Source organism: Littorina saxatilis, linkage group LG3, assembly GCF_037325665.1.
Source record: "Littorina saxatilis isolate snail1 linkage group LG3, US_GU_Lsax_2.0, whole genome shotgun sequence".
Classification (NCBI taxonomy): Eukaryota; Metazoa; Mollusca; class Gastropoda; order Littorinimorpha; family Littorinidae; genus Littorina; species Littorina saxatilis.
Window position 1 is genome coordinate 33,835,451 of NC_090247.1, and position 26,694 is coordinate 33,862,144.

The following is a 26,694-nucleotide window of genomic DNA, read 5'->3' on the forward strand; positions in this document are numbered from 1 at the left end:
TTGTTGGATTTCATGTGTGTGTGTGTGTGTGTTTACACATGACCATGTACACATTATATGGACAGGCTTATATTTCGTGTATGTGTGTTTTCTTGCGTTTCATGAATCTGTGTGTGAATGTGTGCTCACCTTTCATTGCTTTCTAGTCTTCAATTATTCTAACATGATTTCAATGATTTGTGTCTGTGGTTCTTGAGTCTGTGTGCGCGTGTTAGTTAGGGTTCTTGAATCTGTGTGTGTGTGTGCGTGTGAGCCGATCCTGCACTAACCTTTCATGGCGCTCTAATCTGCAATCATTCTCACAGGATATCCACGATTTGTGTATATGTGAGTGTGTGTGGGTGTGTGTACTTGCGTGTGTGTGTGTGTTAGAGTGACAGAAATGTATCCATTAATGTATTTGTGTGTGTGTGTGTGTGTGTATTCCTCAAGGAGTCTCTTTCTCAGTCGCCGCGTTTTTTTCAGATACAAGTAGAACGTTTGCTTTTATTCAAACGATATCGTGTTGAAACTTTCAGTGGTGTAATATTTCAATGCTCTACAGAAAAGTTAGTAAAGAGATCACCAAGGGATATCATTTCTTTATGCAAAGGTATGCCCCTGCTTCAGTTTTACTGTGGTTTTTTTTACAAGCACTAATATCTTGTCAATAGTTTTGCTTAGTTCCTCTTTGTGTACCTCTGGGGACCAATACCTTTGGACGGTTGGACGGAATGAAGACCTTATCTTCTTTTCTTTTTTGGGGGTAGGGGAGGGGGGGGGGGGTTCAAAGTCGTCTGTCCAAACACTAGATTAACATAATGGGTACGTCTCGGTCTACAGTCTGTATGCTTCCATGACCAACGTACGTGTTGGATAAACTCTTAGTTCCCTTTCAGTATGAGTAAGTGACAGTGCGATTCTTTTTTTTCATAACGGGTTATTTATGAACAGCCGAATTTTCTCTCCTACAGTGTTTCGTCACTGGTTCGTTAGCTTAATTCAACTAACGCGGCAACTGAAGGCACACATCTGTCTGTCATTGAGTGTAATAGCCCATATGGTTGGACATAGGCACAGAACACGTACATGGTAGAGCATTGACATGTTCCGAGCTTAGGTATTACACATTAGGGTTGGAAGAACACATTGCTAATTTTTGATTTTGAAAGTCTTTCTTGTGTCTGTTTGTCCACTTTGAACCATGGGTAATAAAGTTATGGGGAGAGATAACAAGAATGAAAACAAGTCGCGTAAGGCAAAATTACTACATTTAGTCAAGCTGTGGAACTCCCAGAATGAAACTGAACGCACTGCATTTTTTCACAATGACCGTAGTCCGCCGCTTGTGCAAAACGGAGTGAAACTGATGAGCCTGTTCAGCGCGGTAGTGGTTTTGCTGTGCTGCATAGCACGCTTTTCTGTACCTCTCTTCGTTTTAACTTTCTGAGCGTGTTTTTAATCTAAACATATCATATCTATATGTTTTTGGAATCAGGAACCGACAAAGAATAAGATGAAATTGTTTTTAAATCGATTTCGGAAATTTAATTTTGATAATAATTTTTATATTTTTAATTTTCAGATCTTGTTTTTAATCCAAATATGTTTTTGGAATCAGGAAATGAATGATGTAGAATAAGATGAACGTAAATTTGGATTGTTTTATATATAGAAAAAAATATTACAATTTTCAGATTTTTAATTACCAAAGTCATTAATTAATTTTTTAACCACCAAGCTGAAATGCAATACCAAAGTCCGGCCTTCATCGAAGATTGCTTTACCAAATTTTCAATCAATTTGATTGAAAAATGAGGGTGTGACAGTGCCGCCTCAACTTTTACAAAAGGCCGGATATGACGTCATCAAAAGTATTTATCAAAAAAATGAAGAAAAATGTCCGGGGATATCATTCCCAGGAACTCTCATGTCAAATTTCATAAAGATCGGTCCAGTAGTTTGGTCTGAATCGCTCTACACACACACACGCACACACACACACACACACACACATACACCACGACCCTCGTCTCGATTCCCGCTCTATGCTAAAACATTTAGTCAAAACTTGACTAAATGTAAAAAGATAAAAAGTCAGTTTGCAAATTGCAAAATGAGCTTGCCGCGTATTCGTAGCATTAATATCCTGCTTGCAATTGTCAAGACTAATTTAGATCAAATTTACCTTTGGCATATTGCGGCAAATTTGACCAAAGCATTTTTAAAGACAGAACAATGCAGTCATCCGGGGTTAAAATGACCAAAGCACATAACTGAAACGCTGGAGGATTGGCCGACCTGAGATCACGGTTCAAATAAAGTCACGCAAGGACACCTTTTGTGCTTCAAGTTGACCTGCTACTCTTTACAAGCGTTACCTCGTTGTAACTTTGAAATGTGAACAAACTATAGCGTATCCGCTAAGACCCTACCCAGATCGGGATCATCCGATTGAAAAAAAACCAGCTTATGATCAATGACAGCTGTGGCACGCTTTTCAACCCAACCCACAAAGACATTCACGATCACTTTTCACTGCAGAGACCAATAAATAGCACATATTCTTGCCAGTGTCTGCCGCAAGTCTGTATTTTCTATGGCGCTATTTAAAGTTAAGCAAAACATGCAATTGTCAGTCCTGTCGTTTATAACCGTTTTGATGAAAAAGGTCTTGGGGTTTGCTCAACCATTGGCAACAACGGTTCGCGTCACTGAACAGACAAAGAGAGGTCGGTTGTTACTGCCAAGGGTGTCTGTGCTAAACAAGCCTTCAGCTCTAGGATCAGTGTTTCCCTTGGCAGTTTTGTGGAACTTAAAATGCCATGGATTTAAAATTGAGGAAGAGGTTAATTCTTCTTCATCATCTTTTATCGAAGGATTAACCTGTGCATTATATATCACTGACCTTCGGAATAATTTCGATATTCTCGTTTTGTATCTGCAAGAGTGTTTGTCACTGTGAGCTATCTCTGATCGTGGTGGATTCAATTGGGATCTGAATTCGACCTTCATATTGTTGTTGTGCGTCAAGCCAACAAGCTTGACTCTAGCTGATGTTGGTGCAACGGTGAAAAGAGAAATGTTCTGATCTGATGCCATTTTCGGACTTCACTTTCCTGAAAAAGTATCACCAGAAAGTAATGTCTGCAGGATGACACTCACAGTGAAATGGGCTTGACGAGAATTACATGTCTTAGTTCTACAGTTTGGGATAAGTCTTTGAGAACATGTGAGGAATTTTGACCGTTCCTTATAATGTCTTCCAAGCAATCCACAGCTAGATAATTCAATTGATTGCAGTTTTGTGTAGCACCTATGACAGAACTACTCAACAACAATAACAGAAAACAGAAAAACGAAACCGAAGCAAAACCAAAAACATGAGAATAGACAGTGAAAACTTTATGATCTCAAATGAGCAATTAATGAGAAAAGGTCCTATCCAATAAGACAATCGTCAAAACACCATTATACCCCATCAAACAAACACGATGCCTCTTCAGTATAAAATCGAGTATCGCATGGACGACTTGGTAGATTCGAAAGGGAGAAAGATGGTCAAGAAACGGCCTGCTCCCAGCACCAGCAGCAAAGCTCACAGCACGGAGCGGACGGCAGAGAAAGCGGCAGAACAAAATCACACTCCTAGACCCGACCCTGCCTCCATCTTCAAAGGTCGGACCTCTGCGGACGCGCTTGACAAGGTGACTCTGCCGGCTGGCTACTGCGTCTACTACACCCGTGGGGCCGGTAAGTGAGTTCAATATGCATAACTTGAGACAATGTTTATATCAGTTCCTGGTGGATTATGTAGAGGTTACATGCCGAGTCTCAGTGATTATTAAAAATAATGGTCGAAGTTTGCGGATCATGAAAAATGCGAGCTTTAGCGAGCTTTTTCATGACCGTGCCGCGAACTTCGACCATTATTTGTTATAATCACTGAGACGAGGTGTGTAACCTCTTTATTCCTCCTTTCTTCAGTTATTCAAAGAAAATAGGAGGTTTTTTGCGAAAGTTTGATCGAATCCTATTCAGTCAACCGGCGCAGGCGATCGATTAATGCGCGGTTGTATAGTTCCATGCAAATCATTCCATTCTGTTAACACTTCTTGTCAGTTTTCCTATTTTGGACTAAAATCAAGTACACAGATATGCTGTTATTCTGCTGTGGCGGCAAAGGCAGATATTGTGTGTTCTGTATATGTTTTGGTATCGCTTAGGATAATGTTCTTTCGTCAAATGGGACTAGCAGACGAAGTTTTGCACCCGTGTTCCAACGTTAAAAACTGTATGAAGTTCAGTTTTCTGGGGAAAATAGTGTATGAAACCGCTTTATGTTGTTTAAATTGATGAGATGTGTGCATTTGGTTGCGTGTGATCTGTTTATTAAATGAAATATTGTTGAAAACTGACCGTCGGATTGCAGTCTGTTGTCGAAGAAACTGAGTGAAAAGAAGGGGAACTACTCTTGTCGCTAGACAAAGTATGAGTTACTTGCCTTGCGGGAAATTGCTTGTGATGAACGTTTGAGCACGGCAAATCTAGATTCAGAAAACAACCGAACTCATGGATTTTATATGAAGATTCATGTGTTCAGGCCTGTAGTTGTTAATTTAAATGCGGTATGTTTGTATTGATTGCTCCAGAGATGTATACTTCGTGCGTTAGAGCGTTCGGAACTTTTCAGTCGCAAAAAGTAGTACCGAAACTGACAGAACAACTTCTCAACCCATTGCACTATCGAGGATTCAGGCTGTTGCTGGGTCGTTATTTGTTTGGTTGCTGGGTCATTATCGAAAAATAACTACCCCTACAAGTTTACAGAGGTAAAGAAGCAGAGGGGGGAATAAATTCTTAATATTGTAATTATCTTGAAAGCTATTGACACACATCTCATTTAAATATTGTAACAATTCACATCTTTTGCAAAGACTCACCTTCGACACCAACCCCCCTTCACACACACACACCTCTTTTTCCCCCTACAACTCCCTACTCCTCCAAGCCTACACCACCCCCCGCCCCACCACCCCGAATACATCCCTAAGGCTATACGCCACGACGTTTGCTCTACACCTATAATCCAGTACTAATTAAGATTACAAAAAAAGGTACAGGTAAGGCATACAGCCTAGTATAATGATGGAAGATGAACAACGTTATAATAAAGGAAGTTGAACATTTCCCTTTTCAGGGGTCCCAGTGACGCAAGCAGACCCACATGGAGGCAAGGTCATCAAACATGGGCACAAAGTACTGGGAGTTGTCGACCCTAACACCAACACACACCAGATTGTTCAGGAAGAATACGCCATCATTCGAGAGGTGTGTTTTGCTAATCACTACAAATATGCTTAATCCCTGCTCCGTCGACAATGCGGTCTTCTCTTCCCCCTCAGAAAAGCAGCCACTTTTGTTTGAAAAGAATTGGATTAATTGTCGATTATGTATCCTTTTTTTGGGGGATTATACCATTTATGTTTGACATTTCGAATCACACTGGAAATCTCAGTAATCGGGTGATGGGACTAGACCAGTCCCCCGTTTCTCAGTTTGACGCGAGATTTGGCGAATGAAGCGATTGGGGAAAAGAAGTAGCGTTTCTCGGGCAGTTCTCGCCGCGAGGCACCGCGCTAGGATTTGGCGAGAGTAGGCGAGCATGCCTTGGAGGTGCTCGCTACGCGAAAAAACATGGCGGCCACACAGTTGCCAATCCGATTGGCTGTTCGCGAGTGTTTACCGACCAGTGCAGACAACCTTTTCGGTATTAACCAGTGGCATAGCTATAGCCATCAAACCGTTTCATATACACTTTTGCTATCTTGTATAGCGAGAGGCTAGCCGCGAGCAATTCTTGCCTGAAAGAAACGGGGAACAAATATCGTGAGGTAGGCCCTACGCTTTTCTAACGTGATCTGCAACAATTCCATGGGGAATGAAATACCACGAGTTGGTAGTTATATGTTGCTTTTGGTAACGACATAATATAAACGCTTTGTTCGTCTGTTTGATCTGATCGGCGTAAAAGAAATATTTCCGCTTTTTCTAATTTTTTTTAAAATATATTTTTTTTATCAAATCACAATCTGAAAATACCGGAAAGGTAACTTTAATTTCACCCACGAAGTACATTCTATTTAACTCAAGCAAAGAGAACTAACTACTTTTCTCACCTGCGTATGTACCTGGATCACAGGTGGTGGAGATGTACCTGGAGAAGCAGGTGTCCGGAGAGGGGACGGAGGCCAACAAGTACCGTGTGGGAGGACAGCTGGAGAACAACAAGGAAATCCTAGAGAGACTGGCTGTATCCATGTCTCCCGATCAAGGTGTGGACATGTCGTGTGTGTGTGTGTGTGTGTGTGTGTGTGTGTTGTGTGTGTGTGTATGTGTGCGTGTGTATGTGCGTGTGTGTGTGCGAGAGAGAGAAAAAGAGTCATGGGCATGTGTGTGTGTGTGTGTGAGTGTGTGTGTGTGTGTGTGTGTGTGTGTGCGTGCGTGCATGCGTGCGTAGGCTATGTCACGGTGCGTGTGAGTGTGTGTAAAAGAGAGAGAGAGAGAGAGAGAGAGAGAGAGAGAGAGAGAGAGAGAGAGAGAGAGAGAGAGAGACTCAAACCGTAACGGATATCTACGCCTGACCTTGACTGTCTAGCATAATTATTCAACTATTACTTTACAGAGAATATTTTGTTTATAAACACTTTGTAAACTGTTTATTCCAGAACCACCCGACACAACCGTGGTGCCCTACGAGCCGCAAGAAGCGAGCCTTGACACAGACTCCGCGGCAGGCGATACATCTAGATCCTTGCAGGCAGGCAAGACCAGCCGCCGCTGTCTTCTGCCCATCAGCAAAGCCCTGCAGATAGACAACACCCCGCGCGGACCCTTCGTCGTGGAGGGACAGGGCGCACGTGGGAAGGACACAGGCAGAGAAGACGATCCCGATGAAAACAAAGGCGCCGGAAAAGCACTCAGGGCGCTGCCTGTCGCGGAGATGGAGGAGAGATCGAGGGAAAGCCTGATGACGGTGAGCAGGGCTCCCTTGACGTCTCGCGACGAAGATAAGCAGCAGGTGAACCTGGAGAGAGGTTTCGACGTCATCCGCAACGTCTTCCAGAAGTACCCGGACCCCAACGCCGAGCAGGCCACTCAGGGCAAAGGGAAGAGCACGAGCACGGTGGTGCACCACTTCATCCCTTACAGGAACGTGCCCCTGGAGGTCGTGTCCAGGAGGTCCACGATAGGAGCCCGCTCCAAGAGGGACCCTCGCGACGAGGCCGGCCTGACTCCTGTAGAGACGACCAAGTCACTCTACACTGACCTGTTCGAGTCTGTCAACGCCCCTCCGCCTTCCTTGCAGCCTGACAGCCCCGCGTTCCAGCTGAGCCGAAAGCGTGGCAAAGGCCGGAGAAGCAGACACGAGCACTGGAAACCCGTACTATCGACCCGAGGCCTGCAGGACGCAGACCCAACCCCTCGCACCATCTCCAAGGCGGCCAGGATCAAGGAAGAGGACGGACAGGAGAGCTACGTTCACACGACGCCCTCCAAGGTAATCCTCAACGTCGTCCTGCCTCGCGAGGACAAGTCACGGGAGGGACGGCTGTGTGGGAGGAACATCAGCAGCGCAGGGTCTATGAACACCGGAGCTCAGCAGCCGCTTACTGCCTGGCTGGCGCGCGCACCTTCCCCTCCACCCCCTCCCCCGCCCACGGCGCCAGCTGAGGACGAGAAAGAAAATCTGGATGGTGATGATCAGCAGCACTTCTTTTTGCCCAACGTTACAGACGATGACGACGACGAAGGGTGCGAAGCTGACGACGATTCTGTGGCCACAAAGAGCCGTGACGGCGCCACCAGCGCGAGGTCAACAGGCCGCAAGTTGAGAGTTTCACATACTCGGGCAGCTGCTTCTCCAGGGCTCAGCGTGTCTTCAATGGGAGAGTCCGACGAGGGTCTCCACGCCCAGGGAGCCCGCGAAGAGAGGAAAGTGGTGATCAGGATGCCCATGACACCCGCTTGTGACGGGGAGTTTGACGACATGATCACACAGGTGATGCTGGCCTCTGCGGGGTCCGTGCAGTCCCGAGCCACCTCTGCCTCCGCACAGTCTATGGCCAGCAGCGCTACCAACACAGCCACCACAACGCAGAGAGAAGACGCTGCCCCTCCTCCCGACACGCCGGGTACTCGTGCCAACCCAGCTACCACCTCACAGAGAGAGTACCCTGTTCCTTCTTCAGACACGCCAGGCCCTCCTGCCAACACGGCAGAACCTCAGGTCACCTCGCAGCGTGCATTGAAGGTACAGAAGCAGACTAACAAGAAACAGCAACAGCAGAAGCAGGTAGAACAACACTTGCAGCAGCAACAGCAGTACACGCAACAGAAGGTCCAGAAGGACCGTCAGCAGCATGAACGAGATCAGCGGCAGCATAAGCACCTCCAGCACAAACAGGAGGCAGAGCAACGCCTGGCGCAGAAGCAAGCAGAAGCTCAGCAACGTCAACAACAAGAAGCCCACCAACGCCTGCAGCAGCACCATCAAGAATACCAGCAGCGGCTACAGCAAGCACCGACAACCTCGGGCCTGTCCCCCCACACCCTGCAGGAGGCCCACTGCGACGTGTTGGGCCCGCACCTGTGCAAGGACTGCGAGACAGCCCGCCATCGCAAGCAGTTCACGGCGCGCCAGGACATGCTGTATCCCCACATCGACGTCTACCCGCGATCCCTGATCGCCACCCAGCGGCTCAAGGGGAAGTACCTGCCTAAGGGAGACCACTCCTCCTCGCCCGGCAGGGTGTGGTCAAGGATGGCCCCCCGCTGGCCCTACATGGCACTGGGCGACTTGAGCGACGTCGTCACCGACCTTGACCTCTGCAAGCGTATCGTGGACAAGGGTCACAGGGCCAAACTGCCCACCAGCTTGAAGTGACAACTTATCGACTTTGACTCTGATATTACTAAAAACGTCTTCTTGGGCCCTCGCCGTTTAGGTGTGAATGCTATGCTGGTGTTTTGTTTTACTTGAAACGTCTTCGTCTTCAGCCGCTATATCTACTGGTTATTTTTTTTGTGTATGTAGCCCTGGCAGATGAGGACACGCGTCTCATTTTTATTTTTATTTTGTAGAAATATTTTAAACTTATGATACAGGTAGTGCTACATCTTTGATACGAGAAGTTTACCTGGATTGTTCCTGCGCACGCACTCTCCTGGAACACGTAACCTGTTGGTCGTGTACGTGCTTCTTGGTCTTGGACGCATGATCTCTGTACTATTATATTATATATGCCCGGCATATTTTACTTTAGCCTTGTGTTAATATATATATATATTTGTAGCTCACTTACAACTACATAATCCATTGTGTTGTCGTATCTGTACTAATTAGTGGTAAGAGCTGCAAGAACAACTGAGTTCATAAACGACACTATCAATAGAACAAACACAAATTCCCTGGGATCGTGAGACCACTGTCTCCCACCTACATGATGTAATCTTTCATGAATCTGCTTCAAACCTGAAAACCAGTCTTAGTGTTGAGTAAAAGATATGGCATTGTTTACCTGTACGTTTGATAGCAATGGTGGGCTGGTTTGTAGCATTATCACCCAAATGTTCAATAACGTAAACAGAATAGTGAACATCGTATTAATGGACTGTATTTATTATTTTCATAAGCATTATCACCCAAATGTTCAATAACGTAATCGGAATAGTGAACATCGTAATAACGGATAGTAATTATTAACTTATGAGCATTACCATCCAAATGTTCAATAACGTAAACGGAACAGTCAACATCGTAATAAGGAATTAAAGTTCGTTCACTTTTGATGCTATTGTGCTATTGTGATCAACGCTCATATTGTTCATTTCAAGGTCTCTAGGTATAGGATGCACGCTCCTATATGCAGTTCAGTGTGTTTGTGACTGCAATATGATCCGTCAGCAGCAGTTATACCCCCCGCGGGTTAGGGGGAAGAATTTACCCGATGCTCCCCAGCATGTCGTAAGAGGCGACTAACGGATTCCGTTTCTCCTTTTACCCTTGTTAAGTGTTTCTTGTATAGAATATAGTCAATGTTTGTAAAGATTTTAGTCAAGCAGTATGTAAAAAATGTTAAGTCCTTTGTACTGGAAACTTGCATTCTCCCAGTAAGGTCATATATTGTACTACGTTGCAAGCCCCTGGAGCAATTTTTTGATTAGTGCTTTTGTGAACAAGAAACAATTAACAAGTGGCTCTATCCCATCCCCCCCTTTCCCCGTCGCGATATAACCTTCGTGGTTGAAAACGACGTTAAACACCAAATAAATTAATAAAGAAAGAAATCAGCAGTTATGCTTATCATGCATAAATTGGTGGAAATGGGAGAAAAAAAACAACAACATACAACACATGAGCAACCTCGTGGATTTTTTTTCTGTACCAAAACTCCACACCACGTTATATTTTGTTGTTTATTTTAAATGTTATTGTAGCTCTGTCTCCCTAATTGTGTGTTGCTTATTGTTTGATTTATTTGTTTGTTTATTTTGACTTATTAAATCAATGGAAATAAAGTTCAAGAGGAATAATTAATCATCAGTTTTGTTAATCTTTGTATCACACCTTAGGTACACTATGATGTACATGAATAACATAAATAAGTGTGTGTGTGTGTGTGTGTGTGTGTGTGTGTGTGTGTGTGTGTGTGTGTGTGTGTTACAAACTCTAAGGAATAACTCTAGTGAGTCCAGGTTAACGCACAAGTACAGTTGTACAGTTCATAAAGCTAAGCATAAATCCAAGATTATGCTGTAATGAGCACATGTTTAACCCTTATTTGTTTTAAACCAAAACCAAAACACACAAACAAGCAAAAAGAAACATAAGAATGTTCACTTCCATTCATTATGCATCTGTACTTGAAACAGGCCATGAAGCATGCGACACGCATACGTCAGTGTTGTAACTGCACTGTGCAAAATCCTGATGATTTCTGTCGCTTTAATTGTTGTTGCCGCCAGTATTATTTTGACAGTGCCAACACGTGACACCACGGCTGTTGTCACTGAAGAGTAGCGTAAGGCCGTGCTCAGTGACTTCTGTCGCTGTTGTTGTTTGTGATAGTGGTGGTGGTTCCGCTGTTGTTGGTTTTGGTGGTGGTGGACGGTAGGCGGACGAAGAGGGGGAGGCACCATAACCGTGATGAGCTGAGTGCTACAGCGCGAGACCGCGTGAAACTTGTCCTCGTTATCCATGACGTCTGTCGGTATAATCGTCATCGTCACCGTGAATCCCGCCTTGTAGTATAACGACGATCCTTCTCTCTGTCCCAAATTGGTTTAAACAGGTTTTTTTATTCAGTTGCATAAATACAAAGCCGTAATTGAAAGTTGTAATTAAGGGAGTACAACAAGATAAACTTATAAATGTGCTCTTAGAAACAAACGAGTAATGTGGCGGACAATATTGTAAATGCATGATATTTAAACAAATGAAAACAAGAACAACAACAACGATAACTATAGCAACAGTGGTACGGAAATCTCACACACACGACGCACGCACACACACACGACGCACGCACACACACACACACACACACGCACACCCACCCACACACACATAGAGACACACACATAGAGACACACACATAGAGACACAGAGGACAATCAGAGAGAGAGAGAGAGAGAGAGAGAGAGAGAGAGAGAGAGAGAGAGAGAGATTGCATCCACTATAAATCAATTCAATGCTCTAATAACAAAATGACTAAACAAATGGTATTAACAAAAACGTTTGCTGTCTAATATAAATTTCTGAATCTGATTAAACAGCGCTGTGTTTTCAGCCAAGGACTTGTCCCTATTACCGTACATAGCACACAAAACAGTAATATTATTATTATCTGGTAAAGTATGAATAGTCAGGGCCGGACTAGGCGAAGAGGAGGGGGGGGGGGGTTGCCAGTGGTGGCCCCCCGGAAAATTTTGAAAAAAAGGATGCAAAATGGTGCAATCTGGTGCATTCTGAGGATGATCATTACCAGTTTCAGGCAGCAGATTTTGTCACTGATTAATACCCCCAAAATTGAAACTCAATGTAAAATAAAGAAATGCATACCTCATTCAATATTTTTATTTTTTGACTGGGGGGGGGGGGGGGTCCGGAAACCCTAGAACCCACCCCTCCCCCCCTCGTTGTGGGGGTCAGGGGGCGAAGCCCCCTGAAGCTGACGGGTAGGTCATATTCTGAGATAGGAAAATGGTCGCTCCTTGCATGAAACGGCATAAAATAAGCAATAATAAAAAAAAAATTAAATAAGTAAGGTACATGTTTAGGCTAGGGGGGGGGGGGGGGGGTTGCGCAACCCCCATAACCCCCCCGGTAGTCCGGCCCTGATAGTGGTTGCTCTAACATTCGTGTACAATGGACAGTCAAATAAAAAGTGTTCACAATTTTCAACATGAAAACCACACCTGCAGAAAACATCATTTGTCAAATGTCTTTTAAACATATCTGCATTTAAATCGCTTATCTCTAATCTTAATTTACAGTGAATGATTTCTGCTTTTCGAACTTTAGAGTAGACATACGGGGGAATTAGAGGGTCATCTCTGGACAAAAATCTTTTAAAACAACCAATTGAATTCGTTTGTTTTATATGATCAGGTAATTCATTCCATAAAGATGTTGCAGAAGGAAAAAAGGAATGCTTATATAATTCAGTTCTACATCGAAACATTTGCCTATCATATGGTTTGCGTCGGTGGTACGGATTTACTGCTGAAATGAGAGATGGTAAGTAATCAAGTAAATACACTGGCGCGAGACCATTAACTAATTTAAAATAAACGATCAATTTATGTTTTCTGCGCCGTTCTTGCAGTGTTGTAAAACCTGACTCATTGTAAAGTTTTTGATGGCTTGTTCCACGAACAGCTCCAATAATAGTTCTAATAGCATCTAGGTGCATTTTTTCAAGTTCAACTGCCAACATTGCATTGCAATTATCCCATATTACATCTGCATAGTCAAAATGAGGAAGAATAAAAGCCTTATACAACATTTCTAGTGCCTTGCGACTGCATGAGTCGATATATATAGGAACGCAGACATGCAACTAAAATACGAGCTTTAACAACTATAGAGTGTACATGATGATTCCATTTACAGTCATTTTGCAGATACACGCCCAAATGTTTATGAACAGTGGTTTCAATTAATATCTCTTCGCCAAATTTTAGCGGCAATGTTTCCGGTTGTCTTCTAGTAGAGACAGTCAATAATTCAGTTTGGGACTGATTAAAATTAACTTTCCAATTTTTTGCCCATTGCATTATCTGTTGTGCATCCGAATTCAAAATTTCAGTGCGTTCAAGTGTATTATCGAGGGACACGTACATACTCGTGTCGTCGGCAAATAATTTAATTATTGATTTAATGTCAACAACAATGTCATTAATATAAACAAGAAACAGAAGTGGCCCCAAGACTGACCCTTGAGGGACACCAGAATGAACACAGCGGTAATTTGACATGCAACCTTTTATAACTACTGCTTGAGTTCTATCAGACAAATAATCTTTAATCCATTCTAATAACATATCTCTTATACCAATTGCGTATAATTTATAAATCAAACCACGATGCCATACTCTATCGAACGCTTTGGAAATATAAAAAAATATTGCTTGTGATGTACATTGCTTGTCCAAAGATTGACACAAATCGTCATATATACCAAGAAGTTGAAAAACAGTTGAGTCACCTGGAATAAAGCCTGACTGAGATACTGTCAATAAATTATGATCTGTCAAATACGTAAACATATGAGTTTGAATACATTTTTCCATTACTTTACCGATACAGCTTAATAAGGATATTGGGCGATAATTTGTGCATAATGACTTCTCGCCTTTCTTGTAAACTGGGGTAACATGTGCCACTTTCCAAGCCTTTGGAAATCTACCTTCGGCTAATGATCTACTAAACAGTTTTGAAAGTGGATCAGAGACAACGTCTACGGCTGCTTTAAGAATCTTGTTATGAACAAGATCGGGACCAACTGCCTTGTTTTGGTCAAGGGATTTAATAATTCCAGAAACCATGTCAGTAGTAATAATAAGTGGAGGAGCGGATCCTGGGTGCTCTGACAGGGTTGGAAAAGGATCATCTTCATCATCAACACAGGATTGGTTAACAAAAAATTTATTAAATACTTCTGCTTTCTCCTCATCAGAATAACAAATAATTCCGTTATTGTCAATTGGTGGAATTTCTGACTGTGATAGGCCTTTCTTGGTCATGAAATTATTTACTAACTTCCACCAATCTTTGTTACCAAAATGTATTTGCGAAATTATTCTATCGTCCAATTCAATATCATATTCTTCTTTTCTTTTACGAATTTTGTCTACTAAAACGTTTCGAATGCGTCTGAATAACGCCCAACACCACATAGAATCTAAACGTTTAGCTAAGCTGTGTATTATTTGTTTTTTCCTTATCAACTTTTTAATTCCCTCGGTTATCCATGGGGCATCTCGTTCATTTATCACAACTGTTTTTACAGGCATACAGTGCTTGGCAGCAGTCATTAGTATATCCGTAAATGATTCGACTGCTGCATCCAGTGGTTCTAAGTTAACAACCTCAGGCCACTCTAGATTTTGCAAATCATCTACAAATTTCCCAATATTGAGTTTTGAATAATTATAAATGGTGCGCTTGAATGAACGTTTTAAATTAACTGTTTTCTTTAACAATAATAATAATAACGATTACTTATATAGCGCGTACCTCGTGGTGACGAGCCCAGAGCGCTTTACACTTACACAATCATAATACAAACAAGGAAAGAGAACTAAATCCGAATAAATTCAAACATGGTCACACACACCCACACACGCACGCACACACACACGCACACACACACACACACGCGCGCGCACACACACACACACACAATCTTTCTTTCGTCATTGTCAATGTTCAATGTTCAGGTAACCGGCCGCAATGTCATTCCATGTACGCATACGTTATTCTAGTACAACACACACAGGCACATACACATCCTCTTTATTTTAGCATACGGACAAGAATGGTCACTGCAAACTGGAGGGAAAATATCAACTGCATCTATCATGTCTGGACATGGGGTTAATATCAAGTCAATAAGAGTGGATGAATGTTCTGTAATTCGTGTTGGTTCTGTCACGATTTGAAACAAACTTAACATTTAATAATCGTTGAAGGTGAGGCGGAGGGTTGTTCATACAATCAGCATTAAAATCGCCAAGTATGATCAATTTCTGTGGTGTCCCAGTAATTTACATTAGCATTTGGTGGTCTATAAAAAGTACCAACAAGAAGGGTCTCCTGGTCGATTTTGGTTTCCACCCATACCGCCTCTAGAGAAGGTATGCTCAAATCGTATCTGGGTTTGCATATCAAATCACTCTTCACATACACCGCCACACCCCCATGCGCATCACCAGGCCTATCGCATCTTACTGGTGGATGAAAACCATTCAGATTAATATCTTCATTATCAACATCTGTGGATAACCACGTTTCTGACACAGTAATGATATCGAAACGTCCTAATTCGGCCTGCAAATGAAATATTTTGTTCTTAAGGCTTCGCACATTAATATGAACAATAGATATGTTTTGTTCTCTATCAAGAACTGCGGGTCCAGGGTTTGGTTCCACATCCCCACAAAGCAGCAACAAACACAAACATATGAAACAGAAAAGCATGTTCACAAACATCAATGTACTGACGAGGATATTAGAAAAGTTCGTCTTATTTTTCAAACCGTTATTACAACATCGACTTCGACGACTGAAATCAACAAAAGAACTAGACATGAATTAACATTTCTGATATTCACAAAATAAAGTTTATGCGTCGATAGTTTGACTGCGACACCGGAGTAGCCCCCAATCCTGGCCCTGAACTGTTGAAGACTACATCCACTCATTACGTCCGGCCTTTGTCGAAGATTGCTTGGCCAAAATTTCAATCAATTTGATTGAAAAATGAAGGTGTGACAGTGCCGCCTCAACTTTTACAAAAAGCCGGATATGACGTCATCAAAGACATTTATCGAAAAATGAAAAAAACGTCATACCCAGGAACTCTCATGTAAAATTTCATAAAGATCGGTCCAGTAGTTTAGTCTGAATCGCTCTACACACACACGCACAGACACACACTACACAGACACACAGACACACATACACCACGACCCTCGTCTCGATTCCCCCCTCTGTAAAAAGATCGGGACCATGGATTAGGAAGGGGCCCTCATGCTATTGCATGCTTTTCTTCTTAGCAAAAACCGACTAAAGGAAAGAAAGAAAGATAGAAAGAAAGAATCAAACAAAGCCGAAGGCAAATTCAACTTTCAACAAATGAAATTTTGAAATACTAATTAGTGAAACATAGACTAGGAATCGAGACGAGGGTGATGGTGTGTGTGTGTGTGTGTGTACGTGTGTGTGTCACTGTGTGTGTGTGTGTGTGTGTGTGTAAGAGTATTCACTCTTTCACAACCGATACAAACCAGACCGTTTTTTTCCCCGAGTTCGCCTCATATAATAATTGATCAGTCGATCCCACGAATGCAGGGAGATGATTCGTATTTGTCCTCTTCTGTTGTAAGAATGTGGTTGTTTCCCTTACCTGACGACCAACACCTAGCGTAGAGATAACTTTTCAATGCCGAACTAATTTTTGTGGCAAAGAAAACATCAAACCAACCCTTACCAAACAAACAAGGGAGTTAGGAGAGAAGACGGCTGGTTAACAAGACTACCAATTCCGAGTTAGTGTTTGGTTTTCCCGTCGGCGACTATTGATGCAAAGACGCCACTCAGGGTAGCGATACTGTGACAAGCAACTTTGGAAGCTCATTAAACTGAAAATGTTCACAGCATGAATTTCATGGTACATGTATATAGTTGCGGCGAGCATAACAATTATAACATTTCTTTTGGCATAAAAAACATATGATCACTCACTTTTCGACTTCACTAAAACGTTCTAATAATCATAAAAACAAACAAACAAAACTAAAACGTTTTCCCATAAGAACTGAATCGAAGTTCATGTTCAGTTAGCAGGTTAGTCTGCCGGTGCGCACGACATGTCAGCCTAGACCTCAAAACAATTTAAATCGAAAAACAAAAAGAAAATAAATCTATAGAGATGCATATTTTCTCGTAAAAAAAAGAAGTCCGTCTTTATTTGTACCCAAATAGAGAACTTGGCAGTGACTGGAATCCAACGCAATTATGTTTGCTATAGAACTTCAGTGTTCGACTGTTTGCGTTAGGCTTGAAATCCTGTCAATGATATGTTATAGGTCATAAGGAGGGTATGTCTGGCGCCAGGGTCTTTAACAGGTCTTCTAAGTTTGACTGAGAGTGCAGCAGTACTGATACGACATCTAGCTACTAATTAAATCCGGAGAACCGTAGACTGAGGCGAGACTCGACTTGAAAAAAGCGAACTATATCTGCAGGCAAAAAAAGCGCACTTATAGAATATTCAGTTTCCACTAGGAATAAATCAATTTTGCTGAGTGAACTTGTGATGACGAAACGTGTTTTGTCGTCAAGTAAAGGCAAAACTGCCGGATTTCAAGTCTTCACTTTTGTGTTTTGTTCTGTATCAGTCCGCGCTGGCGTAAGATTAATTGGCATCTTGTGCAGATCCCTCTTTCCACCGCCCCGCCACTGCAACCCACATTGCTCGATGTAGCCGAGGCATGAATGAACAAGTCGCGTAAGGCGAAATTACAACATTTAGTCAAGCTGTCGAACTAACAGAATGAAACTGAACTCACTGCATGTTTACAGCAAGAGCGTATACTCGTAGCATCGTCAGTCCACCGCTCGATGCACAGGCAGTGACATTGACAAGAAGAGCGGGGTAGTAGTTGCGCTGAGAAGGATAGCACGCTTTTCTTTATCTCTATTCTTTTTAACTTTCTGAGCGTGTTTTTAATCCAAACATATCACATCTATATGTTTTTGGAATCAGGAACCCACAAGGAATAAGATGAAACTGTTTTTAAATCGATTTCGGAAATTTTATTTTAATAATAACTTTTATATTTTTAATTTTCAGAGCTTGTTTTTAATCCAAATATAACATATTTATATGTTTTTGGAATCAGAAAATGATGAAGAATAAGATAAACGTAAATTTGGATCGTTTTAAAAACAATTGTTTTTTTTACAATTTTCAGATTTTTAATGACCAAAGTCATTAATTAATTTTTAAGCCACCAAGCTGAAATGCAATACCGAAGTCCGGCCTTCGTCGAAGATTGCTTGGCCAAAACTTCAATCAATTTGATTGAAAAATGAGGGTGTGACAGTGCCGCCTCAACTTTTACAAAAAGCCGGATATGACGTCATCAAAGGTATTTATCGAAAAAAATTAAAAAAACGTCCGGGGATATCATTCCCAGGAACTCTCATGTCAAATTCTTTTAAAAAATCTGCAGCTTTGTTGCTGTCTCTGTGCTGCTATGTGGAATATTTTTTCTGAATTAACTGTGTAACTGAAAATATGCAAAAAAACAATTCAGTAAAACAATCATCCAACAGATCTAGACAGCATTCAGTAAGGATGCTCTTATTTTATGATGTGTGGTGTCACGCAGCAAATTACCAAGGCGAAAACGTCAGAGGCCTGACTGAAGGGTATGAAACTCTACCCAATATTGACGGACTGTGTGATGATATCTTCTGCTAGTGTTGAGACAGTGATATCAAAATCGAGACCGATCACTGTCGAAACAGACCAATGGCAGAAGATATCATCACACAGTCAGTCAATGTTAGATATATTGCTAATTCTCTGGACATTTTGTATTTTCTGTAAAGAAATTACAAAAGTATTTGTCTCAGTTTAGGCTTTTCCATATTCCTCCCTCTGATTTTATTATTTCTTTTTGTTCACTCTTTTCTTGTACTTTTCAGTATTTTAAAATGTCTTTCCTTTCAAAAAGTCTTTAGTCACTTGCTCAACTAAATTCTGGGATAATTACATATTCATATATATTTGTTTGTTTTTAAATTTAGGTGTTTTTGTTTTTGAAGTGGGGAAGCAATAAAGATGTCGTCGACGGAAATGTCGTCGATATCACTTTTGCACTGAGCTCAGTTTTGCCCAATTGACCAATGGAAATCCACGTAACATATGAAATAGCAATATTACTATCTCTCCGTCTGTGGTGTACACGGTCATCTACATGGGAAGGAAGATTAGCAACTCGGTGTCACTCCTCATTAAATCTGCTGGCTCACACAATCAAAAGCTGTTGTTAGTTCACGACCTAACAAGGCTACAACCACAGGCGTTTGAAGGGGGGGAAACTGCGAAGATAAAACACCAACAATCTCAGTGTCGAACTCATCATTTTTGTGTGTGTGAATGCACTTGGCCTAGCAAGTTGCACCAGCACAAGACTGAACAAAACCACGCCGAAGAGTAAACACTGATTTAATCACAGTAGAAGTGATACATTTACCACATAATTATCTGTTCAAACCGCCGTAGAACTTAACATAACTTGACTGTGGCGAAGGCTAGGCTGACTCCTTGAATTCAGTGGTTTTGACAAATCGAGCTGTGCTGGTTGTGGCTGCTGAATAACGGGCGTGTTTTTTGTGTATTTTATTTTTATTTTTTAAATGCCGGATTAAAGTTCAATTGGAAGGATACACTTATCCCAGGCAAAAGCCAAGACGGACGAGTGATGACAGTACGACTGACGTGTCGGTAAACACGGGAAGGTTTAATATGATATCTGTGTAGTTATTCAGAGCTTCACATTCTCAACCCGAGCCTTGGTGCTTCGCATGCACAAGAGTGTTTACATCAATGATGAATAACCGTGCTTAACTTGACCAGCACTTACTTAGACAGCACTAAAATGACTGATTATTGTCAATTCAGTCGTACTTCAGTATTCCCAGCACCACTTTTTGAGTTAATTCCGGGTACCTGTGGTCACGTCACCTTCCACCCCCCTTTCAGCATAACCGTGAGAAAATTCAAACAGCAAAGACCAGCTGCTCCAACCAATGAAAGGAGCGGCTGTTATCTGCCCTATTCAAAGCAGCAGGCAGGTTCAGAGGTAAGTAAAACTGCCGAGCGGCGGGTGACTGGTTGGGCGGGTAGCAGTCAGTCGTCTAACGACACTTATCATGCAAACGGTACACTGCTGGGGTGGACCCTTTCAGTCGGGAGAAGCCGTCAACCGTGCGAACGTAAACAGCCAGCATCACTGGTAGAACTACAGTGACAGGACAGTTACTGTAGGGCCTACTCACAGTGACTGCTTCACTTTGACGACTGAGTTGCGGTTGTACATCACAACTGTCAGCGATGCGCTTCAAAAGAAACAAATCGCGTAAGGCGAAACTGATAACAATATTTAGTCAAGCTGTCGAATTCACAGAATGAAACTGAACGCATTGCATTTTTTCACCAAGACCGCATACTCGTAGTTTCGTCAGTCCACCGCTCGTGGCAAAGGCAGTGAAATCGACAAGCCAGAATAGTGCGGTAATGGTCGCGCTGAGCAGGATAACACGCTTTTCTGTATCTCTATTCTTTTTAGCGTACTGAGTTTGTTTTTAATCCAAACATATCATATCTAATGTTTTTGGAATCAGGGACCGACATGAAATAAGATGGAATTGTTTCTAAATCGATTTCGGACAATTAATTTTAATCATAATTTTCATATTTTTAATTTTCAGAGCTTGTTTGTAATCCAAATATAACATATGTATATGTTTTTGGAATCAGAAAATGACGAAGAATAAGATGAAATTGTTTTTGGATCGTTTAAAAAGAAAATAATTTTAATGACAAGTTTCCGATTTTTAATGACCAAATTCATTAATTATTTTTTAAGCCACCAAGCTGAAATGCAATACCAAAGTCCGGCCTTCGTCGAAGATTGCTTTGCCAAAATTTCAATCAATTTGATTGAAAAATGAGGGTGTGACAGTGCCGCCTCAACTTTTACAAAAAGCCGGATATGACGTCATCAAAGGTATTTATCGAAAAGAAAAAAAAACGTCCGGGGATATCATTCCCAGGATCTCTCATGTCAAATTTCATAAAGATCGGTCTAGTAGTTTAGTCTGAATCGCTCTACACACACACACACACGCACAGACAGGCAGACAGACACACACACACACACACATACACCACGACCCTCGTCTCTTCCCCCTCTATGTTAAAACATTTAGTCAAGTTTTGACTAAATGTAAAAACAAGCTTAAGAATGGTATATTATTGGAAGGTTTAAGTTAAGATAAAACAAAACGATACATGCATTGTAGGCTACTGCGATCCAGCGGTCTTTTTAGGTGGACAGACAGACAAACACTTATGATACAGATAATAATCTTGTCTGAGAAATTGTCCAAGAAACTCGCTCAGAAGACACAAGCGAGGCAAATCGAGTATGATGTTACTCCGTTGTTGATTTTGTGTTCGGCGTTAGGTGGGCTAGCCTTGAAAATAAGAAATCAGCAACGGAACGGCTCAATGAAAGTGTGCTCCGCAATGGAAGTCTCGCTGTATGAAAGCGAGTGTGCTCAACAACATTTTTTTTTTAAAGAAAACCTGATGTTCGAAGCTGTTTTACAAATGCTTATTTACGAAGTTTCTTATTTCTTCGCATTTTATCATATTTTGCTCAGTGCACAAGAACAACAATATCCAACCACACAAGAAACACACCGAGGAGCCGATCGTTACACTGATTGGACCCCCTTCTGTGACTTCTGTCACCTCCACACCCCTCGTGTCGGGATTACCGAGTCTGTAATTTGCAGTCCCCTCCAAATAGCGCAATAGCGCGCAGAGCCTGTCTGCAAGAAGATAATCGCGCTAATCTGTTATTAGCGCACCGAGGGGGCGAGTACTTGTAGTTTGCATATATCAATTCACCTTCGCGCATGCGCATAAGCACTCGCGAGTCGGGGACGCAGCCGACACACACACACACACGCAAAACAGTGACCCAAGTGCTGTGTTGTGCACGGAATTTAGTTCCACAGCGGAATTCTACTTTGAGGTGCCTACTTTCGGGATCCTACTGGAGTAATTTTCTTGGATTCTGGGATGTGATTCTTTGGATATTTTGTGTGGTGAAGGGACACCGCGACCAGCGGCCAGTTTGGCTCAGTTATCGCGACCATGGCTCGGTCGTCTGAAAAAGAGCGACTGACCCAACTGATTCAACAGTGGAATGTCGACCACTACGATCTTTTCGAAATCTGCGCGCCTAATCAGGTGAGAACGCCATCGATTTTTGTCGTGCATCAAATGTTCTGTCTCCCTTGAAGACTGGGTACGCAGATCACACGGTGTGTTGAAAGCTGGGTGCTCGCTCTGAGTTTACCTGTCCAGCGCAGGTGACACTGTCGTAGTACTCGGCTTGCGTCAACATCCAAACCAAAATGGCCGACCTTGAAAACACACCTAGTTAGGTCCCTTGAACTGTTCGGACAGGTGTCAACGATAGTTTTAGGTCATCTAAGTTCATTGTGTGATCTAGAAAACGATCTTAGCTTCAATTTGAAGAAGTTATTGTGACCTCGTTGTGGATTACGTGTTTTTAAGTCATATAGATCTGGGTGACCCACTTTGGGACAGGTGTGTTGTGAGAAGGCCCAACACTCTTACCTGAAAGTGACACACCTGGGTGGGATGGACGCTTTTTTTCGTCAGTTCTACGTTTAACGCAAAGACAGCCAAGCGAAATAACAGATTATTTACCTTGTTGATCAGTTTGACTAGACATGTCTTTTTTGGTGACATCCAGGAGCCCTGTCAGAACTTTATTTTGCAAGGCTTACAAGTTATTGGTCGTGGGGGCTTGAAAGTGACTGCAGTCAAGGGCTGAATGAGTGATTCATAGTGCATACAGCACGGCAGAGGGAGGGAGCCGGAACATTCCTTTGACAGGAGGGCTAACATGATGAAACAGCTTAGGTGGCATCACAAGTATTTCAAGTCAAACCACACACATTTGAAATTGAATTAAGATATTAGACAGACACTGTTTTCCAGGAAAGGGTTCAATATTTGATCAGACAGGGCAACGCAGGTAGCCTATTGCTGGTTTTCTGTTGCTGCCACAGATTTTTGACTTCAGTGTCTGCTTATGCCCCAGACTGTGGGTTTTTGTTGAAAAGTCTGATTGCCAAGAACAATGTAGACACTAGACAGTAAATTGAGTGGAGCCTTATTCATTAGCAGCATATGGTCCCTGTTTTAAATAAGGAGAGGCTTCAAGTGGTGAACTTGATGTTGTTTACTTTCAGTTGTGCTCGTTAGTGTGAAGTAGTCGTGCTGTTGTTTTACACATTCGTCTGTGGTGCTCAAGTTCAAGTCGCAATCATTTGCTGACCGACGAGCATTGACTGTCTATTTTTGTAATTCCCTTAATTGACTTTTGTTATGTAATTTTAGTAAATATTGTTCTTGTGTCTGGTCCCTTTTAATTTTATCACAAAGTAAGGTCACAATCGTTTGCCAAAGATTCAGTCCGCAATTTCAGATCTGGCCAGACTTTTACCCAGTGTTTATCATGGGATCCGATCAGAACATACGACTTGTGTCTGTGTGTGTGTGTGTCCGCGATGCACGGCCAAAGTTCTCGATGGATCTCTTTCAAATTTGGTGGCCATATTCAGGTACACCCCGGACACAACCTGGTCAATGAGATAATTCAACACGTGCTCTCAGCGCGCAGCGCTGAACCGATTTTGGTTTTTCTCTGGATCCATTCCCAGTAACTCTTCCTTATCTTCTCCAGTGTTTTCAGCGTTTATCTCCCTTCCTTCGTGTGGCGTCAATCCATATTCCCGTTTCTATTTTTAGAAGGTCACTGTCGACAACGCTCAATCCATATTCCCGTTATACTATATTTACTCTTCTCCAGTGTTTTGCGCGTTTATCTCCCTTCCTTCGTGCGGTGCGCCGGCAAAGCCGGCGTACACCCAGCAAAGCCAGGTCCCCGGCGCAGCCGGGTATTCGGCTCGACTTCTTCCTTGCAAAGCCGTACCCGGTGAAGCGGGTATTATTACCCGCTTCGCCGGGTACCGGCTTCGCCGGGAAGAAGTAGAGCCGAATACCAGGCTGCGCCTGGGATGCCGGGTAAGGAAAGGAGATAAACGCGCAAAACACTGGAGACCTTCTAAAACTAGTAACGTGCAGTTGAGACAGTGACAAAAGGTCAGGTGTCATGTCTACTGTCCCGAATGACACACGATTGCTGACATTTCACCATTGCCAACAGAATAAACAAATAAGAAATAGGTAGAAAATGAATGTGAAAACTGACTTTAATTGTTGATCAGTATTTTCTATACCACTAACAAATAATCTACTTGCACATAGCTGTTTGGCAAATGTATGTTGCATGGGACACACTGACATGAAAGTGGAAGATGTTTTTCCCTCTAGAGAAACTACATATCAAGTTACACTTTTTGTGCTCTTCCATTCCAGTTGGCAATCAATTGTTAACGCATGTTATTAGAAAAAATAGAACGAAAACAGATTAGATAGAATGAAAAATGTACTGGTGATGTCATTTGGGACATACTGACATGAAAACGTCACCTTTTGGCATTGTCTCATTGACCTTCTAAAAATAGTAACGTAGTAACGGGAATATGGATTGACGCCACACGGAGGAAGGGAGATAATCGCGGCTGAAAACACTGGAGAAGATAAGGAAGAGTTACTGGTAGTGGATCCCGACAAAAAAAATAAAAAAATAATCGGTTCAGCGCTGCGCGCTGAGAGCACGTGTTGAAATATCTCATCGGTGAGGTTGTGTCCGGGGTGTAGCTGAATACGGTGTCCAAATTTGGAAAAGATCCACCGAGAACTTTGGCCGTGCATCGCGAACAGACAGACACTAGTCGTATATATATAGATCTAAAATCAGCAGCCTGGTTGCTTTTACTTTTAGTGCAGAGGGGTAACTTTTTCATGTCAGATGAATGAAGTTCTTGGTGGACACTAGTGGCTTTTGTGAAAATAGTCAATTAAAAAAATTACAACTGTGCACAGGAAGCATCAAGGTTGCTGATTTTGGGTGTGTGTTCAAGTGGAGGGATGTTCCCAAATCTTAAATTCCATGTCAAAGCCTGGCCAGATGAGATGGTTAGCTCTTGAAACTGTCTTTTTTTATTTTTTATTTTTTTTAAAGAAGGTGGCCATGCATGCAGTGAATTATTTGACAGTGTCCTAAGATAATAATAATAATTAGTAATATTTTTCTTTTTGGTTGCAGGATTTGGAGTTTCATGGAGTAGTGCGCTTCTATTTTCAAGGCGGTGATGGTGCCAACGTTATTACAAAGTGTATTCGTGTTTCAAGTACTGCCACCACGCAAGATGTCATCGACACACTCATTGAAAAATTTCGTCCTGACATGCGCATGCTCACGCAGAATAAGTATGCGCTGTATGAGGTGCACGTAAATGGAGGTGAGTCATGGTTGTTCTGATTTAGATTTTTAGTTATTGATGATTCTCGCATCAAAGTGAAAAAACATGGTATTTCCAGTTAAATTTGTTGTTGCTCTTGAACTGTCAGGTGTTAGTTATTATTGAGTAAGATGAGTGTAAACTGACTTGATAAGGAATCGTTGTGAATATATTTTTGGGACAGTGGTTTCTACTTGTCACTGTCAGTCTCACATAACCTGCATCAGTTTCCTGTACAATCTGCCACTTGAGCTGAGTACAATATGTCTGCATGTACATATGTATGACGAATAAATTATATTTTGATATATATGTCATGTGAATGTGCTTCAGGGCAATCAGAGGTCAGGGTTGATTTACGATTGATTGAACAATTCAAGGTCTCAATGGTCATTGAGTAGTTTTCATTTGGTAATTGTTCCAGCACAGTTTGTTGCTTTGAAGCAAAATCGTCATTTAATTTTAGTGTTAGTGTTACTGTTCGTAAGTAGTGTTAAGTCAGTGGTTAAGCATTTGTTGTTTGTGAATGAGAGTTTTGCTGGATCATTTACATTGGCATGATTGATGATATTTGTGCATAGCTATGAGACATAATGATGATAGTCACTGGTTCCTCATTAACAATGATGATTGATGCTTGATCAGTTTATGTTAGGATTTGTTACAGGGTAGTTTCAATTTGCACATCTATCACATTGTATGTGAGTCGTAACCTTAAATATATAATAATAAAGATGATATCAGCTGCGTAAATAAACAGACTGATTTAGATAGTAACTGTACAACAGCTGTGCAGTAATTTGAGTAAAGCTCACACCTGTTGTTTGCAGTGGTGTAGGCTTTGTTTTCATATCATTTAATTCATGGTTGTGACAAGGTAGAAATCAGTGTGTGTTTGTGTGTTTGTTAATCTTTACTAATTTTTGCCCTAAGTCAGAGGAAAGAAAATCATTCTGAGCCAATGTTTCTGTCTCTGAAGTCCCGGCTTGTGTGTCACTGTCAGTGATTCACTCATTGTGTGCATTCTTTTCTAGACCATTGAAATTTGAATGGGCATTTTCAACCAAATCAAAAAGAAAGGTAATAAATTTATCGTGTAATGAATAAGGTCAAAGATCTCAGGTGCCTGGAGATTGGTGCCGCATAACTCTCACTTTCTC

General features: G+C 42.0%; 2 protein-coding genes across 4 annotated transcripts in view; both read left to right on the forward strand.

Moving 5' to 3' along the window:
• Positions 1 to 2,712: 2,712 nt before the first annotated feature.
• On the forward strand, positions 2,713 to 10,579 carry LOC138962191 (uncharacterized). Its single transcript, XM_070333921.1, has 4 exons — positions 2,713 to 3,732; positions 5,180 to 5,310; positions 6,182 to 6,314; positions 6,708 to 10,579. Exons 1-4 carry the CDS (start codon positions 3,474 to 3,476, stop codon positions 8,924 to 8,926), a joined length of 2,742 nt encoding a protein of 913 aa, XP_070190022.1. The 5' UTR covers positions 2,713 to 3,473; the 3' UTR covers positions 8,927 to 10,579.
• Positions 10,580 to 22,024: 11,445 nt separating this feature from the next.
• Positions 22,025 to 26,694, forward strand: part of LOC138962193 (afadin-like) — a 79,412-nt gene continuing 74,742 nt past the window's right edge. For all 3 annotated transcript variants that reach the window (XM_070333923.1, XM_070333925.1, XM_070333924.1), the window contains exons 1-2: positions 22,025 to 22,322; positions 25,339 to 25,534. In XM_070333923.1, the coding sequence (XP_070190024.1) occupies positions 22,227 to 22,322; positions 25,339 to 25,534 (292 nt within the window). In that variant the 5' untranslated portion in view covers positions 22,025 to 22,226. The remainder of the gene's footprint in view (positions 22,323 to 25,338; positions 25,535 to 26,694) is intronic.